We start from the raw sequence: 16,766 nt of genomic DNA, 5'->3' as shown, positions 1-16,766 counted from the left end.
AGCCCCATCCAGCCTGACCTTGAACAATTCCAGGGATGGAACATCCACAGCTTCTCCTGGCCACTTGTCCCAGTAACTCAATACACTCATAGTAAAAAAATGTATTCCTAATGTCTAACCTAAATCTACCCACTTTAATTTTAAACCATTACCCCTTGTCCTGCCACTACACTCCCTGATAAAGTCCCTCACAAATTTTCCTGTAGGCCTGCTTTAAGTATTGGAAGACCTCTATGAGATTTTCCTGGAGCCTTCTCTTCTCTAGGCTAAACAGCTCTAACTGTCTCAGGCTCTTTTCATATGGGAGGTGTTCCAAACCTTTGATTATCTTCACGGTTCTCCTCTGGACCTGCTCCAACTGGTCTATGTCCTTCTTGTACTGGAGGGACCCAGGATGAATGCATCACTCTAAGAGGGGGCTCACAAGATTGGAGTATGGGGGAGAATCACCACCCTCAACCTGCTAGTTACACTTGTTTTGATACAGCCCAGCATGTAACTGGCTTTCTGGGCTGCAAGCAAACATTGCTGGCTCATATTCAGTTTTTCATCCACCAGCAGTCTCAAGTCCTCCTCCACAGGGCTGCTCTCAATCTACTCCTTGTCTAGCCTGTATTCGTGTTTAGGATTGACCCTACTCAGGTGCAGAACATTGCACTTGGCCTTGTTGATCTTCATGAGGTTCTCATGGGACCACCTCTGAAGCCTGTACAGGTTCCTCTGGATCCTGAACACTCTCCCTCCAATGTGTTGACTGCACTGCTCAGCTTGTGTCGTCTGCAGACTTGCTGAAAGTGCACTCAATCCCACTGTCCATGTCACCGACAAAGACGTTAATTCCGGTGCCAGTGGAGATCCCTGAGAGACACCAGATGCACAGCTTCCGTGCATACGCAAGTCTTCTGTTCTGCTCTACTGACAGCGTTCGTGATTCCCTACCCGTGTTGGAGTGGGGTTTAAGAAAGCGAATGGCTGCGGTTCTTAGGCGCGGACTCAGGGTGTCACTGTTGGCCAACACGGGGAAGCCGCTCCACCGCTGGCGCCTCCCCGGCTCTGGCGCCGACGCAAAGCCGCTCCGCACGGAGCAGAACAGAGAGAAGCAGGACGGCCCTGCCCGGCTCCAGCTAGTCCTCCGACCGGCAGTAAGGATTTCATGTATTTGCTTTTTTCTAGCATTGATTCAGCTGCTTGGCAAGCATATTTTCAAGTCTTCTGCAGACTTCAGCAAAGCGGAGAATGGAGATCCGACTGACAGCCGGGAGCCGGGGAGCCGCCAGGCGGGTCGTGCTGTTGGTCGCGCTGTTGGCCGTGCTGCTGCCGCTGTGTTGCTGGGCGGCGCCGGAGCGGCTCCGCTACGCGATCCCCGAGGAGCTGAGCAGGGGATCGTTGGTGGGGCCGCTGGCGCGGGACGTGGGGCTGAACCCGGCCGAGCTGCCGGTACGCCAGTTGCGGATTGTCTCCGGTAATGAAAAGCAATACTTCTCCCTGGGGGCAGATAATGGAAACTTGCTTGTAAACGAGAGGATAGACCGAGAGGACATCTGCGGGGACGTGTCGCCTTGTGTCCTAAGTTTGGAAGTTGTCGTGGAAAACCCTTTCAATATATATCATGTGAGCGTTGCTATTCATGATATCAATGACAATGCACCGCACTTTGACAGAGAATTTGTTGCCATAGAAATGATCGAGTCCACCCCTCCCGGGACCAGGTTCCCCCTGGACAGTTGCAGAGACCCCGACATTGGGGCGAACTCACTGAAAAACTACCAACTTACCCCCAGTCCGCTCTTCTCCCTTGTAGTGAAGGAGAGTCCCGATGGAAGAAAACACGCGGAATTGCTACTGGAGAAAAACTTAGATCGAGAAAAAGAGAGAAATCACCATTTGATACTGACGGCGGTGGATGGTGGGAATCCAGTCCGATCTGGGACAGCCCAGATTAAGATTGATGTGATCGATGCAAATGACAATCCGCCATTATTCACCAAAGAGATCTACAAGATTCGACTCCTGGAAAACCTGCCAGAGGGCTCCTTAGCTTTTCAGGTGAAAGCCACTGATGGCGACGAAGGTACAAATGCAGACATTACCTATTGCTTCAGTCACATCGCAAACAGCGCTCGCCAGACCTTCAGTCTGGACCCCAGGACAGGGGACGTGAAGATTACTGGTCCCTTAGATTACGAAGACGTGAAATATTATGAAGCAACTGTTGAAGGCAAGGACGGGGGTGGACTGAGTGCGCATGCCAAAGTGCATATAGACATTGTAGATGTGAACGACAATGCTCCAAGCCTTACCCTCCTTCCTATCTTGAACCCGGTACCCGAAGACTCGGTCCCGAGCACAGTTATAGCTGTGATCAATGTTCGTGACAGGGACTCTGGAGATAACGGAGAAGTGACCTGTAATATCGAAGGTGATTTGCCTTTCAGACTAGCAGAATCGTCAGAGAACACCTACAAACTCGTAACTGAAAGTAGCTTAGACAGGGAAAAAATCTCTGCTTACAACATCACAATCACTGCCAGAGACCACGGCAGCCCGGCGCTGTCGAGCCGCGCGGCGCTGGTGCTGGAGGTATCGGACGTGAACGACAACGCGCCGGTGTTCGAGGAGGCCACATACAGCGCCTACGTGGCCGAGAACAACGCGGCGGGCGCGCTGGTGCTGCGGGTGCACGCGCGGGACGCGGACGCGGGCACCAACGGGCTCGTGAGCTACTGGCTGGAGGGCGACGGCGCGGGCGCGGCGGCACCGTACGTGTCGGTGGAGGCGCGGAGCGGCGCGGTGTACGCGCAGCGCTCCTTCGACTACGAGCAGTGCCGCGAGTTCGCCGTGGCGGTGCGGGCGCAGGACGGCGGGGAGCCGGCGCGCAGCGCTACGGCGACGGTGCACGTCTTCGTGCTGGACCGGAACGACAACGCTCCACGGGTGCTGTGGCCAGCGGCGGCGAGCGGGGCAGGGAGCGGCAGCGCGGGCGCGAGTGCGGTGCCGTTCGAGGTGGTGCCGCGCTCGGCCGAGGCCGGCTACCTGGTGGCCAAGATGGTGGCGGTGGACGCGGACGCCGGGCGCAACGCGTGGCTGTCCTACGAGCTGGTGCAGGCGCCGGAACCGGGGCTGTTCCGCGTGGGGCTGCACAGCGGCGAGGTGCGCACGGCGCGGGCTGTGTCGGAGCGGGACGTGTCGAAGCAGCGGCTGGTGGCCGTGGTGAAGGACCACGGGCAGCCGGCGCTGTCAGCCACGGCCACACTGCACGTGGTGTTGGCCGAAAGCTTGCAGGAGGCGCTGCCGGAGCTGAGCGAGCAGCCGGCAGTAGCCGCCTCGCCGGCGGAGCTGCAATTCTCCTTGGTGCTCGCGTTGGCGCTGATCTCCGCCTTGTTCCTGCTGAGCGTAGCGCTGGCCGTTCTGTCGCGGCTGCGCCGGGCCGGGCCTCCGGCCGTCCTGCGCTGCTTGGACGCGCAGCGCTTCTCGTCGGCCGGCCCTGCGGTGCCAGCCGACTTCTGCGAGGGCACCCTACCCTCCTCCTACAACCTGCGCGTGGCTCCGGGCCGCGCCGTCACCGAGAGCGCGTGGCTGCTGCCTCCCGCCTGGCTACCCAGCCTGGCCGCCGAGGACCTTCTGAGCGGGGAGCCCTTCGGGAAGCCGAGCCCGAGTAGCAGCGCCGGCCCGGGACAACCGTCCGACGACCCCGGCGCACCACAGGTCTGTAAGGCTATTGCATCTTCTGAACCTTTGTTAACTTCACGTGAATGTACTCGTTTTTGATCTTCAGATTTTCTGTTATCTATTTTGAACAGCTGATCTGCGTTTAACTGACAGAGAGAAAAATTGCCCCCTTTTTAAACAGCCGGCAGTTAGTTCTCTTCTTAGTTCATCAGTGATTACAGTGGAAGGCTAAGTGGAGATGTACAGGCCATTAAGCTTATCCTATGCAAAGTAATACACGTTTGTAACAGTGATTGTGGCACATGACATGATATAAAGAGATCTACTGATGGTGCATGTCAACACTGGAGAATGTGATTGACGTTTTGTTCTGCAGAATTATTTTTCTCAATTCTTCTTCAAAAAAAAAAGTTCTTGGATCTAATCGATAGTGTTGGTGTTTGTTGTTCGGTACTGGATCATCTTGGGTAAGTTGGGGATGCTTGTGTTCAAAGCTTGACTGGAGTGAAGGGGTTGTGCTTGATCTTTGAGGGAAGAGCAGATCAATGTGTGTGGACAGCTGGTAGATAGTGCTGCTGGCTTCAGGAACCTCGGGGGATATCTGTAAACTTCAAGTCTTATTTCTATGTTTAGCTGTACAGATGTTCGTGTCTTCATCGAAACGTATGTATAGATGCATATTTCCAACGTTTGTCCCATTCCCGAGTGCCTACCCTGTCCCTAGAGATGTGTCACCTTCTTTGAACCTCTGCTTTTGTTCTCTCGTTCTCAAACAGTGTTATAATGACTTATTTCGTGTAAACCCCACGACAAACGAAGCACTACTTTACCTTCATACCTCCTCCTCTCTGTCTACCAGGATTGTTTCGTTAAAGCTCTGCATGGCACATCCAGCAGAAAGATTACAATTAGTTGGTAAGGTAAGGTGTTAGGATGTCTTATGCAACCTAGCAGAATGTGCAAGAAAATTAACTGATGACAAGACCTTGTCATAGTAGATATACCAGTAATAGATAATCCCAGTAAACTGTAATAGGACAACCTATCTTGAGGCATCCTGGCTGGCAATTACATATGCAGCCAGTCCGCAAACTATGACACAAATAGGAATACGCTGGAAAAAAAAAAAAAAAAAAAAAAAAAAAAAAAAAAAAAAAAAAAGAGGCGGTCTCACCCTTGCAGTACCGGGCGACGGCTGCGGGCGCCGCTGTTCACCACGCAAGAGAGGAAGGAGCGGAGCGCTGCAGCCAGCCCCGCCCGCTGCGGCCCGGCTCACTCGCTGCAACAGTGGCCGGATCATTCGCTCGCTGTCCGGGCGGCCGGGCGGGCTGCGAGCGGCCCCGCTGTACGGTGCCGTGCTGGAACGAGGCGAAGGAGCCAGCGAGAGGGGGAGGCGGAGGATCGGGAAGCAGGGGAAGGGAACCGAAGCGGGAGCAACAGTCTGAGTTCGGAGCCGGAGGCGAAGAGTCGGAACTGCGCCGGGAAGCTATCTGCGGGCGTCCAGTTGCGGAGGGGAAGTGGCGGAGATGTGCGCAGCGAGAAAAGGGTGCTGGGGCCGGAGGCAGCGAGCGCTGCTGTGTTGCGTGTTGGTGGCGGCGTGGGAGGCGGCGTGGGGACAGCTGCGCTACTCGGTGCCCGAGGAGCTGCCCAAGGGCTCTTTCGTGGGCGACGTGGCCAAGGACCTGGCGCTGCAGCCGGCGACGCTCCGCGACCGCGGTGCCCGTATCATGGACCGAGGTAGGACGCGATATTTCTCTCTGCATGCGAACAGCGGCCACCTGGTGACGGCGGAGAGGCTAGATAGAGAGCAGTTGTGCCGGCTGATGGAGCCATGCGTGCTGCACTGCGAGGTGATCGTGGAGGGCGAGATGAAAGTTTACAGGATCGAAGTGGAAATCACGGACATTAACGACAACGCACCCAGCTTCCGCAACGCAGAAATTGAACTGACAGTGAACGAGATGGCAGGTCCCGGGTCCCGCTTTCCCTTGTCTAAAGTTCGCGACCCGGACGTGGGAGTGAATTCCCTGCAGAGCTACGAGCTGAGCGGCGACGAGCACTTCTCGCTGTCCGTGCAGGTGGGAGCCGACGGCGAGAAGCGTCCTGAGCTGGTGCTGGCCAAGGCGCTGGACCGGGAGGAGGCGGCGTTTCACGAGCTGGTGCTGAGGGCGAGCGACGGCGGCGAGCCGGCACGGACGGGCACGGCGCGCATCCGCGTGTCTGTGCTGGACGCCAACGACAACGCGCCCGTGTTCAGCCAGGCGGTGTACGCGGTGCGCGTGCCCGAGGACGTGCCCGTGGGCTCCACGCTCCTCACCCTCACGGCCACTGACGCTGACGAGGGACTTAACGGCGATGTGAAATACTCGCTTAAGACAGCGACGGACGTAGCATCGGAAGCCTTCCACCTGGATCCCGAGACAGGATCGATCATGCTGTTGAGGAGCCTGGACTTCGAGGAAGACGATTCCTATCATCTGGAGGTGCAGGCAAAAGACGGCGGTGGCCTTTCCGACACGGCTACGGTCTCGATCTCGGTGACCGACGTGAACGACAACGCGCCCGAGCTGACTGTGTCGTCGGCGCTGAGCGAGATCTCGGAGGACGCGCCTTCGGGGACGGTGGTGGCCCTGCTGCACGTGCAGGACCGCGACTCGGGCGCCAACGGCGAGGTGCGGTGCAGCATCGCGGAAAGTGTGCCGTTCCGCCTGAAGCGGGCGCTGGACAATTACTACAGCGTGGTGACGGCGCGGGAGCTGGACCGGGAGGAGGTGTCGGAGTACAACGTGACGGTGTGGGCGTCGGACGGCGGGTCGCCGTCGCTGCGCAGCAGCGCGGTGCTGGCGCTGCGCGTGCTGGACGTGAACGACAACGCGCCGGTGTTCGCGGAGGCGCGCTACAGCGCCCGTCTGCCCGAGAACAACGCCGAGGGCGCGCTGGTGCTGACGGTGCGGGCGTGGGACGCGGACTGGGGGCAGAACGCGCGCGTGCGCTACCGGCTGGCGGAGGGGCGCATGCGGGGCGCGCCGCTGTCGTCCTACGTGTCGGTGCAGGCGGAGACGGGCGCGCTGTACGCGCTGCGCTCGTTCGACTACGAGGAGGTGCGCGAGGTGGGGCTGTGGGTGCGGGTGGAGGACGGCGGCGCGCCGGCGCTGAGCAGCAACGTGTCGGTGCGGCTGCTGATCGTGGACGAGAACGACAACGCGCCGCAGGTGCTGTACCCGCCGATGGCGGCGGCGGCGGCGGCGTCGGGCGCGGGCTGGACGGGCGTGGAGCTGGCGCCGCGCTCGGCGGAGCCCGGCGCGCTGGTGGCCAAGGTGGTGGCGGTGGACGCGGACGCGGGGCAGAACGCGTGGCTGTCCTACGAGCTGGCCAAGGCGACGGAGCCGGGGCTGTTCCGCGTGGGGCTGCACAGCGGCGAGGTGCGCACGGCGCGCTCGCCGCTGGCCCGCGACGCGCCCAGGCACAGCCTGGTGGTGGTGGTGAAGGACCAGGGCCGGCCGGCGCTGTCGGCCACGGCCACGCTGACGGTGGTGCTGGCCGAGAGCGTGGCCGAGCTGCTGTCGGAGCTGGGCAGCGCGGCGGCGCCGGCCGAGCCCGGCGGCAGCCTGACGCGCTGGCTGGTGCTGGCCGTGGCGGCCGTGTCGTGCCTCTTCGTCGCCTTCCTGCTGCTGCTGCTGGCGCTGCGCCTGCGGCGCTGGCGCCGCTCGCAGCTGCTGCCGCCGGCCAGCGGCGCCTTGCGCGGCGTGCCGGCTTCGCACTTCGTGGGCATCGACGGCGTCCGCGCCTTCCTGCACTCCTACTCGCACGAGGTGTCGCTCACCGCCGACTCGCGCAAGAGCCAGCGGCGCTGGGCGGCCGACAGCTGCTGCAACACCCTCCCGGCGCGGCCGGCGCCCGACAAGGCCGCGCCGCTGCTCGGGGAAGACGCTGCCGGCGCCCGCGGCGCACCGCCCGACGCCCTCCCGGTGAGTCAGTCGCTCCGGACACCCCGACGCCCTCCGTCTCAGTGCTTGTCTCCCTTCCTGTTCATTGCCTTTCACTCCCTGCTCTCCTTCCTGGCCGGAGAGGTTTGTAGCTGCGCAAGGCACAACTTTATCGAGCAGCGGTTTGTGGGTGACTGTCCGTTGCTCAAGGGAGCTACACAGGGGCTCTGCTGTCAATGTTACACTTTCTGTCGGTGGTAGTGGATGAGACAGGGCTTCCATCTGCAGCTTTGCTCTAGATGGACTTGTATCTTTTTTTCCCCTGCCAGGTGGTTGCTCCTTTCAACCCTCAGCATGTTTCATGCATGTTTTCCTTTCTTTTCTTTTCTTTTCTTTTCTTTTCTTTTCTTTTCTTTTCTTTTCTTTTCTTTTCTTTTCTTTTCTTTTCTTTTCTTTTCTTTTCTTTTCTTTTCTTTTCTTTTTACCTATTCTGACTATATGTACACTTGAGATTATCAGTTGGTTAGGGTACAACATCCCTATATCCCATATGCTTGATCCATAGTGTGAGGCTGTCTTAGAAAGAGTCTTAATGTGACCATATTTCATTTGTCTGCTTTTCGTCTATGCTCTCCTCAGTGTATCTTTTACTGCATGAAGATCTTCTGAGGACAGAAATGTCTGTTTTCCTGTAATGAATATCAGAGAAACAAGCCTGAATGTTCTATTTATGGTATGCTGTGTGTGAAAGTATTTTGGAGGAAAGAGGACTGTTTGAGCATTGACGTCATCAGAATGGAAGAGGCTTTACTAGCAAGCTAATGCTATTGCAACAGTTGTGTCATGTCTTCATTGCTTCAAATTCTGTTTTATAATATTTGTTTAGATTGAGGAATGGAGTGTCAAGACTGAGAGTGAAGTTCTTTTCATGTCCTGCAGCTTTTGCATTATTGCTCTGCTTATTGTCAATGTCAAAAGTAGGCCTCAGTGTGGCAGAGAACCCTGAAAAAAATGGAATATCTGTTATTAATTGTTGAACTGGGGGAGCTGTTTCAATACATAATGTGAATGTTTACTGCCGTGCAGTCAAAGGAATCGATATCCTTATGTTTCCCTAAAATATCCCTGAATGATAAGCCCTTATCAGTGGCCAACATATAGTTAGAAGTTGTTTATTGAGAGTGGTAAAACTGAATGCTGTGATTGTAGAAGAAATAGTGTGAGAGGTGTGTTCTGAAGTTGGAAAATAGGTGTGTCAGCAGTGATATTTTTTGGGCAGTGGTTTGATTTCATTGCGAATGCCAATTCGACATGACTCTTTGTGCCTGGCCACCCAGCCAGCTTTTAAATCAACCAAGTGTACACCTGTCCAAGCCTTGAGCAGCCTGTTTCTCCAGGAGAATGCTGTGCAAAAGAGTGTTTAAAAGCCTTGCTGAAGTCAAGGTAAATAAGCTCCTAAGCCTTTCCATCATCCACTGTCATGTCACCTTGTCATAGAAGGAGATCATGTTCATGAAGGAGGATCTGCCTTTGATAAACTCATGCTGTCTGAGCCTGATCACCTGGTTCCCCTTCAAGTGCCATGTGATGGCACTCAAGTTAATCTTCTCCAAGAGCTTCCCTGGCACTGATGTCAGACTGACATGCCTGTAGTTCCCTTGATTCACATTTTTGCCTCATTTGCTGCTGCAGTCCCAAGTGTGCTTCATTGTGGCAGAGTATCTTGACTGGAAGATACGTTAGAAATGTCAGGACTATGGAAGCAGTTTCCTTCCAGACCTTGAATGTTTCCAACTGTGGAGAGAATTACTTTGATGTATTTCTCTTTCAATAAAATGTCAGTGAATGATATGCCCTGTTCTTTCTTGTGCGACATATATCAAGGAGTAGGATGTTGTCCATAGTGCAGATAAGGTGTGTGACTGCAGAATACACAGGCTGAGGCAGGTTTAGAGTTGGGAAAGTTGTTGTGTCATTGTGGCTTTGAATGGGGAATGTTTTGGTTTCAAATCTTGTGCCAAGGCCTGCACCATTTCTGCTCTGATCATGCTGTCCCTGTCCTTAGAGGCAATGTTGCTTTGCTGAGAATAAAATATTTGGCCTATGTAAAGTGCCTATGTAGGACAGGTCTTTGAGATGAAAGGATGCATGTGGAGTCTCCACCATGTATGAAGGTGAAGGCAAAGAAGAGCAGAAGGGTGATGTGAGAGCGGGTGTGCCCTGGAAGTGCTGATCTAGAGCTGTAACTGATCCTGAGTATTGTCATCATCTTATGCCTGCAATGTCCATCTGTGTGCTTGTCTCCCATGGAGCTTTGTTCCTTTCCCAGCAAATTCCATTCAGATTTTCTTCAGATACATGGGGAGGTATTTTGTTTAAAACTGAGGTGAAAGGAAAGCAAGATTCAAATCTTCAGCTGTTGCAGTCAGCAAGATGACTTTTGGAAGGGAAGGAACAGATGAGAGGAGACTGCCCAGATGACAAAGAATGGCAGAAATTGTTTCTATGTCACTTCAGTACAGATGCTCCAGTCCCTGCTTGTCTTAGTTGACCAAAGAAAACTCTTTCCATGGCCCAAGAAAGAGGTTTTCATGCAGGGGAATGGCAGAAGTCTGGCTTCTAGCAAGGAAGACGAAAGAGTCAGCTGGGCATATGGCTGTGCAACTTTTGATTCCTTGCGCAGTGCCAAGGTCTGTGGCTGTTTCACTGTGACCCTTTCCTCCATGTTCCCAAAGAGAGATCTTCTTTGCATAGGCCTTCAAGCTTGGGACTGCATACAATTTATTATGTGTGATCCTTGGGTGAAACAATGGCTACACACAGGAATGTGGTACAAGCAATGTGGAGTGCTTCTGGCCAATGCTAACTGTGTTCTCAGCTCCAGGAGGACTAGTGACACAAGGCCTGCCTGTCTGCATGATGTCTGGCATTGCATAAGGCTTAATGTGCAATAAGAACTATTAGATGTGAATGTGAATGCTTACTGTGTAGAGTGAGATCCAAAGATTCTGCATGACAGAATCATGAAAATAGATTGATGCTTGGTGATAGAGATATTTCCTTCTTTTTCTTTGGCTTTTTTTTCAAATGAATGTACTTGCACATGTTTGAAAATTGCAAGTACTGACTCATCTTACACGTGTGTGTACACAGGTATGCACATCTCCCATGGGCACCCTCACAGTGAATGTCATGGGGTTTTCTTCTGGTGAATGGGTAGTTGTATTGCTGGAAATCCATTTAAGTAAATGCAACTTAGACAAGAACCTTCAGCTATTCTGTTGTCCAAAAGTGCATTATAGTGGTGTAAAATGATCATTGGTGAGTGCCCAGACTGGTTTTCTCAGTAACAGGGATGTGGAGTGGGAGCACAAACTGTTCAGAGAGCTGAAGGGAGCTGCTAGCTCTTCTCTGCACAGTAGTACTGAGGAAGCATTTGCTTCTGGAATTCATCTCTGATACCGTGTGGGATGTATCTGGGGAAGTGTTTCATATAGGTTATTGATTTAGAAATGACAATGAAAAATATAAATGAATGTTTGGTTTAGATGACCATTACATGTTGCAAAGATAAGGGAGATTTAATTCAAGAAGGACTGCAAGAACAACCTCTTTACTTCGTGGAACAGTTGTGCTTCTGAAAACTAAGACTACAATTTACTTTGGGATCAAATTAACACAAATAATTCTACATGCTACGTGGTAGAATGAAGACAGCCAAAGGAACCCTCCACCTTCACTCTGCTCTGAAGACCAGAATGCATTTGATTTTTTAGACTTGTGGGACTTGGGAAGCAGTTTCCTTAAAGACTTTGAATGTTTCCAACTGTGGAGAGAAGTACTTTGAAATATTCCTCTTTCAAGAAAATGTCAGTGATGATATGCCTTTTTTTTTCCCTATCTGACATATGTCAAGATGTAGTATGTTGTCCATGTTGCAGATAAAGTGTGTGACTTCTTCTACACATGCTGAAGTAGTTTTACAGTCAGGAAAATAATTGGGTCAGTGCGACTTTGAATGGGGAATGTTTTGGTTCTGTACCTGGTGCCAAGGCCTGCACCATTTCTGCTCTGATTGTGCTGTCCCTGTCCTTAAAGGCAATGATGCTTCACTGAGAATAAAATACTTGGCAAAAAGTGCCTGTGTAGGGCAGGTTTCTGAGGTGAAAGGGTGCATCTGGAGTCACCACCATTTATGAAGGAGAAAGCAAAGAATAGCAGAAGGGTAGTATGGAGCAGATATCCCCTTGAAGTTGCTGATCTAGAGCTGTAACTGATCCTGAATATTGTTGTCATCTTATGCCTGCATGTGTTTGTCTCCCATGGAACTTTGTTCCCTTCCCACCAAGTTCAATTCAGGTTTCCTTCAGGTGTATGGGTAGGTATTTGGTTATAGTTTTAAGTGAAATGAAATAAAGATCTGAATCTTCAACTGTTGTAGTCCCCAGGATCACATTTAGAAGGGAAGGAACAGATCAGAGGAGATTCCCCAGATGACAAGGAATGGCAGGAATTGTTTTTGTGTCACTTCAGTACAGATGCTCCTTGGCCCATGAATGAGATGCTCAGGCAGAGGAAAGGCAAAGGTCTGGCTTCCAGTGAGGAAGACAGAAGAATCAACTGGGCATTTTCCTGTGCAATGCTTGATTCCTTGCACAGTGCCAAGGTCTGTGCCTGTTTCACTATGACCCTTTCCTCCATGGCCCTAAAGGGGATAAGAATCGTCTTTGTATGTCCCTTCAACCAATACTTCTGGATGTTCAAACGTACAGCTCGATCATCCAGCTTGAGGTGTCAGTGACTTCCAAGTTCTCTGGGGGTGACTTTTCAAGTAGTAAGAGTCATGTCCTCAAAAGTTGTGAAATGTTTGCCTCACACAGTCCATTCGGAGTGTTTTGATTCCTTATATCTATAATCAGAAATAACAAAGAGCAAATACTTACTACATTGCTGGAAGGAAACTCTGTAGAGCACAGGCATGATTTCCTACCCATTGCTGCCTAGAAGTGGTAGCAGAAGGACCTGAAGCACTGCATAGCTCGATTATGTGTGATCCTCCAATGGGACACTGGCTGCACAGAGGAACATGGTACAAAACAATGTGGAGTAGTTCTGGCCAATGCCAGCTAACTGTGGGATATTTTCAGCTCCAGGAATACTGGCAAGAGAGGGCCTGCCGGTCTGATTGATGTCCTGCATTGCATAGGGCTGGATGTGCAATAAGAGCTATTATATGTGAATATGAATGCTTACTGTACAGAATGAGATCGACAGATTGTGCATGCCACAATCAAGGAAACATGGTTGATACTTAGTGCTGGAGAATTCACTTCCTCTTTCTCTGGATTTTTCGCAAATTACTGTACTTATGCGTCTTTCATAAATAATCCCAACAGGAGGACAAGGTACCTCTGTAACACAAGGTTGAGACGAAGAACTATTTAGCGTTCAAATTAACACGAGTAATTCTACTTGCCATGTGGAAGAAGGAAGACAGAGGAACCTTCTGCCTTCAGTTTGATCACGACCGCCCTGAAGACCAGTATGCATTGGATCTTTTCCCCGAAGAAGAGAAAGTGTTGCGGAAACAAACGAACTGATTCTTTTCGGTATCAGAGGGGAATGTGCCGTGGCGCTGTGACCGCGGTGCACGAAGGTTTCCGCAGAAGAGACAGAGCAGCTGTGCTCGGTGTGAGCCGTGCGTGCAGTGCCGGGCTGAGGCTGCGGGCGCCGCTGTTCACCACGGAGGAGAGGAGAGGAGAGGAGAGGAAGGAGCGGAGCTCTGCAGCCAGCCCCGCCCGCTGCGGTCCGGCTCGGTCGCCCACGGCAGCGGCACCGGTCGGCTCGCTCGCTCTCTGTGTCGGCGGCCGGGCGGGCAGCAAGTAGCCCCGCCGTGCGGAGCAGAGATAAAACGAGGCGGAGGGGTCGGAAGGATCCGCAGGCGGCGGAGGAGCCAGACTCGAAGCGTGACCCGCACCGAGAGACGGAGTGAGATTCTGATCCGGAGCCAAAGCCAAAGACCCGGGTGGGCGGCGGGGAGCTGTCGGCGGGCGTCCGGTGCAGACGGGGCCGTGGCGGAGATGTGCACACCGAGAGAAGGGCGCCGGGTCTGGAGGCAGCGAGCGCTGCTGTGCTGCGTGTTAGTGGCGGCGTGGGAGGCGGTGTGGGGACAGCTGCGCTACTCGGTGCCCGAGGAGCTGCCCAAGGGCTCTTTCGTGGGCGACGTGGCCAAGGACCTGGCGCTGCAGCTGGCGACGCTCCGCGACCGCGGCGCCCGTATCCTGGACCGAGGTAGGACGCGGTATTTCGCTCTGCATGCGAACAGCGGCCACCTGGTGACGGCGGAGAGGCTAGATAGAGAGCAGCTGTGCGAGGGTGTGCAGCGATGCGTGCTGCGCTGCGAGGTGATCGTGGAGGGCGAGATGAAGGTTTACGAGATCGAAGTGGAAATCACGGACATTAACGACAATGCACCCAGTTTCCGAGAGGCTGAAAAGGAACTGAGAATGAGCGAGACGACGCCTCCCGGGTCGCGCTTTCCCCTGATCGAGGCTCACGACCCGGATGTGGGAGTGAATTCCCTGCAGAGCTACGAGCTGAGCGGCGACGAGCACTTCTCGCTGTCCGTGCAGGCGGGAGCCGACGGCGAGAAGCGTCCCGAGCTGGTGCTGGCCAAGGCGCTGGACCGGGAGGAGGCGGCGTTTCACGAGCTGGTGCTGAGGGCGAGCGACGGCGGCGAGCCGGCACGGACGGGCACGGCGCGCATCCGCGTGGTTGTGCTGGACGCCAACGACAACGCGCCCGTGTTCAGCCAGGCGGTGTACGCGGTGCGCGTGCCCGAAGACGTGCCCGTGGGCTCCACGCTCCTCACCCTCACGGCCACCGACGCCGACGAGGGACTCAACAGCGATGTGACGTATTCATTTAAGAAAATTACCGACAAATCCTTGAAGATATTCTACCTCGATTCCGAGGTGGGATCGATCAAGCTGTTGAGGAGCCTGGACTTCGAGGAAGGCGACTCCTACGAAATGGAGGTTCAGGCACACGACGGTGGTGGCCTTTTTGACACAGCTACAATCTCGATCTCGGTGACCGACGTAAATGATAACGCGCCCGAGCTGATTGTGACTTCGGCGCTGAGCGAGATCTCGGAGGACGCGCCTTCGGGGACGGTGGTGGCCCTGCTGCACGTGCAGGACCGCGACTCGGGCGCCAACGGCGAGGTGCGGTGCTCGCTGGTCGGCGACGTGCCGTTCCGTCTGCGGAGCTCGGTGGGCAGCTACTACAGCGTGGTGACGGCGCGGGAGCTGGACCGGGAGGAGGTGTCGGAGTACAACGTGACGGTGTGGGCGTCGGACGGCGGGTCGCCGTCGCTGCGCAGCAGCGCGGTGCTGGCGCTGCGCGTGCTGGACGTGAACGACAACGCGCCGGTGTTCGCGGAGGCGCGCTACAGCGCCCGTCTGCCCGAGAACAACGCCGAGGGCGCGCTGGTGCTGACGGTGCGGGCGTGGGACGCGGACTGGGGGCAGAACGCGCGCGTGCGCTACCGGCTGGCGGAGGGGCGCGTGCGGGGCGCGCCGCTGTCGTCCTACGTGTCGGTGCAGGCGGAGACGGGCGCGCTGTACGCGCTGCGCTCGTTCGACTACGAGGAGGTGCGCGAGGTGGGGCTGTGGGTGCGGGCGGAGGACGGCGGCGCGCCGGCGCTGAGCAGCAACGTGTCGGTGCGGCTGCTGATCGTGGACGAGAACGACAACGCGCCGCAGGTGCTGTACCCGCCGATGGCGGCGGCGGCGGCGGCGTCGGGCGCGGGCTGGACGGGCGTGGAGCTGGCGCCGCGCTCGGCGGAGCCCGGCGCGCTGGTGGCCAAGGTGGTGGCGGTGGACGCGGACGCGGGGCAGAACGCGTGGCTGTCCTACGAGCTGGCCAAGGCGACGGAGCCGGGGCTGTTCCGCGTGGGGCTGCACAGCGGCGAGGTGCGCACGGCGCGCTCGCCGCTGGCCCGCGACGCGCCCAGGCACAGCCTGGTGGTGGTGGTGAAGGACCAGGGCCGGCCGGCGCTGTCGGCCACGGCCACGCTGACGGTGGTGCTGGCCGAGAGCGTGGCCGAGCTGCTGTCGGAGCTGGGCAGCGCGGCGGCGCCGGCCGAGCCCGGCGGCAGCCTGACGCGCTGGCTGGTGCTGGCCGTGGCGGCCGTGTCGTGCCTCTTCGTCGCCTTCCTGCTGCTGCTGCTGGCGCTGCGCCTGCGGCGCTGGCGCCGCTCGCAGCTGCTGCCGCCGGCCAGCGGCGCCTTGCGCGGCGTGCCGGCCTCGCACTTCGTGGGCATCGACGGCGTCCGCGCCTTCCTGCACTCCTACTCGCACGAGGTGTCGCTCACCGCCGACTCGCGCAAGAGCCAGCGGCGCTGGGCGGCCGACAGCTGCTGCAACACCCTCCCGGCGCGGCCGGCGCCCGACAAGGCCGCGCAGCTGCTCGGGGAAGACGCTGCCGGCGCCCGCGGCGCACCGCCCGACGCCCTCCCGGTGAGTCAGTCGCTCCGGACACCCCGACGCCCTCCCTGTCGGTGCTTCCCTCCTTCCCTGCTCCTGGATTTTCCATTCCCGCTCTCCTTCCAGCCGGGGTGGTTTGTTGCTTCTCTGAGCAGCGTGTTTTTTGTGAGAGCCTGGCACTCAGGGAGCCAAGCATGGGCTCTGCTGGTAGCCTTACACTCTAGTGTGGATGGTGGGAAATGAGGGAGGATTTTGGCTGCAACTCTTCCACAACCGAGGTTGATTTTTTTATTTTTTATTTTTTTTATTTTTTTCCCACAGCATAACACCTGGTCCATTTGGCGGGAGAACAGTTTGATTTTATATTTTTTATATGTTTGATTTTATAATTTTGAGCATTCCTGCAGGATTTTTGCACTATTTGATCCTGGTTCTGCTTTCCTCAAAGGGAATGCTAGTCTTCTGATGCTATAGTATTCTGCAGAGAAACTGCTTGTAGAGCTATGATGTCTGTGCATAATGGCTTCTAATACATGTACCTGTAAAAATCCTCCTTAATCCACTTCCTTAATCTGCTTTGTGCTATAGTGTTTCTCTCTAGTTGTATTCCATTTTCGGACCTTTCTTTTCAGGAAGCTTTTGCTTCATATTTTGCATTTTTCGTTTGCCTTTTACATTGCAA

The 16,766-nt window shown here is 55.3% G+C and overlaps 2 protein-coding genes across 2 annotated transcripts; both read left to right on the top strand.

Moving 5' to 3' along the window:
• The first annotated feature begins 1,129 nt into the window (after positions 1–1,129).
• Positions 1,130–3,768, top strand: LOC116494955 (protocadherin gamma-B5-like). The gene has a single exon (XM_032197118.1). The coding sequence runs from the start codon at positions 1,237–1,239 to the stop codon at positions 3,766–3,768; it is 2,532 nt and encodes an 843-aa protein (XP_032053009.1). The 5' UTR covers positions 1,130–1,236.
• A 1,191-nt stretch (positions 3,769–4,959) lies between these two features.
• On the top strand, positions 4,960–16,550 carry LOC116494954 (protocadherin gamma-A5-like). The gene is made up of 3 exons (XM_032197117.1): positions 4,960–6,341; positions 14,822–16,117; positions 16,533–16,550. Exons 1-3 carry the CDS (start codon positions 5,196–5,198, stop codon positions 16,548–16,550), a joined length of 2,460 nt encoding a protein of 819 aa, XP_032053008.1. The 5' UTR covers positions 4,960–5,195.
• Positions 16,551–16,766: the final 216 nt, after the last annotated feature.

Source organism: Aythya fuligula, chromosome 14 (assembly GCF_009819795.1).
Source record: "Aythya fuligula isolate bAytFul2 chromosome 14, bAytFul2.pri, whole genome shotgun sequence".
Classification (NCBI taxonomy): Eukaryota; Metazoa; Chordata; class Aves; order Anseriformes; family Anatidae; genus Aythya; species Aythya fuligula.
This window is presented reverse-complemented; position numbering and strand designations above follow the sequence as displayed.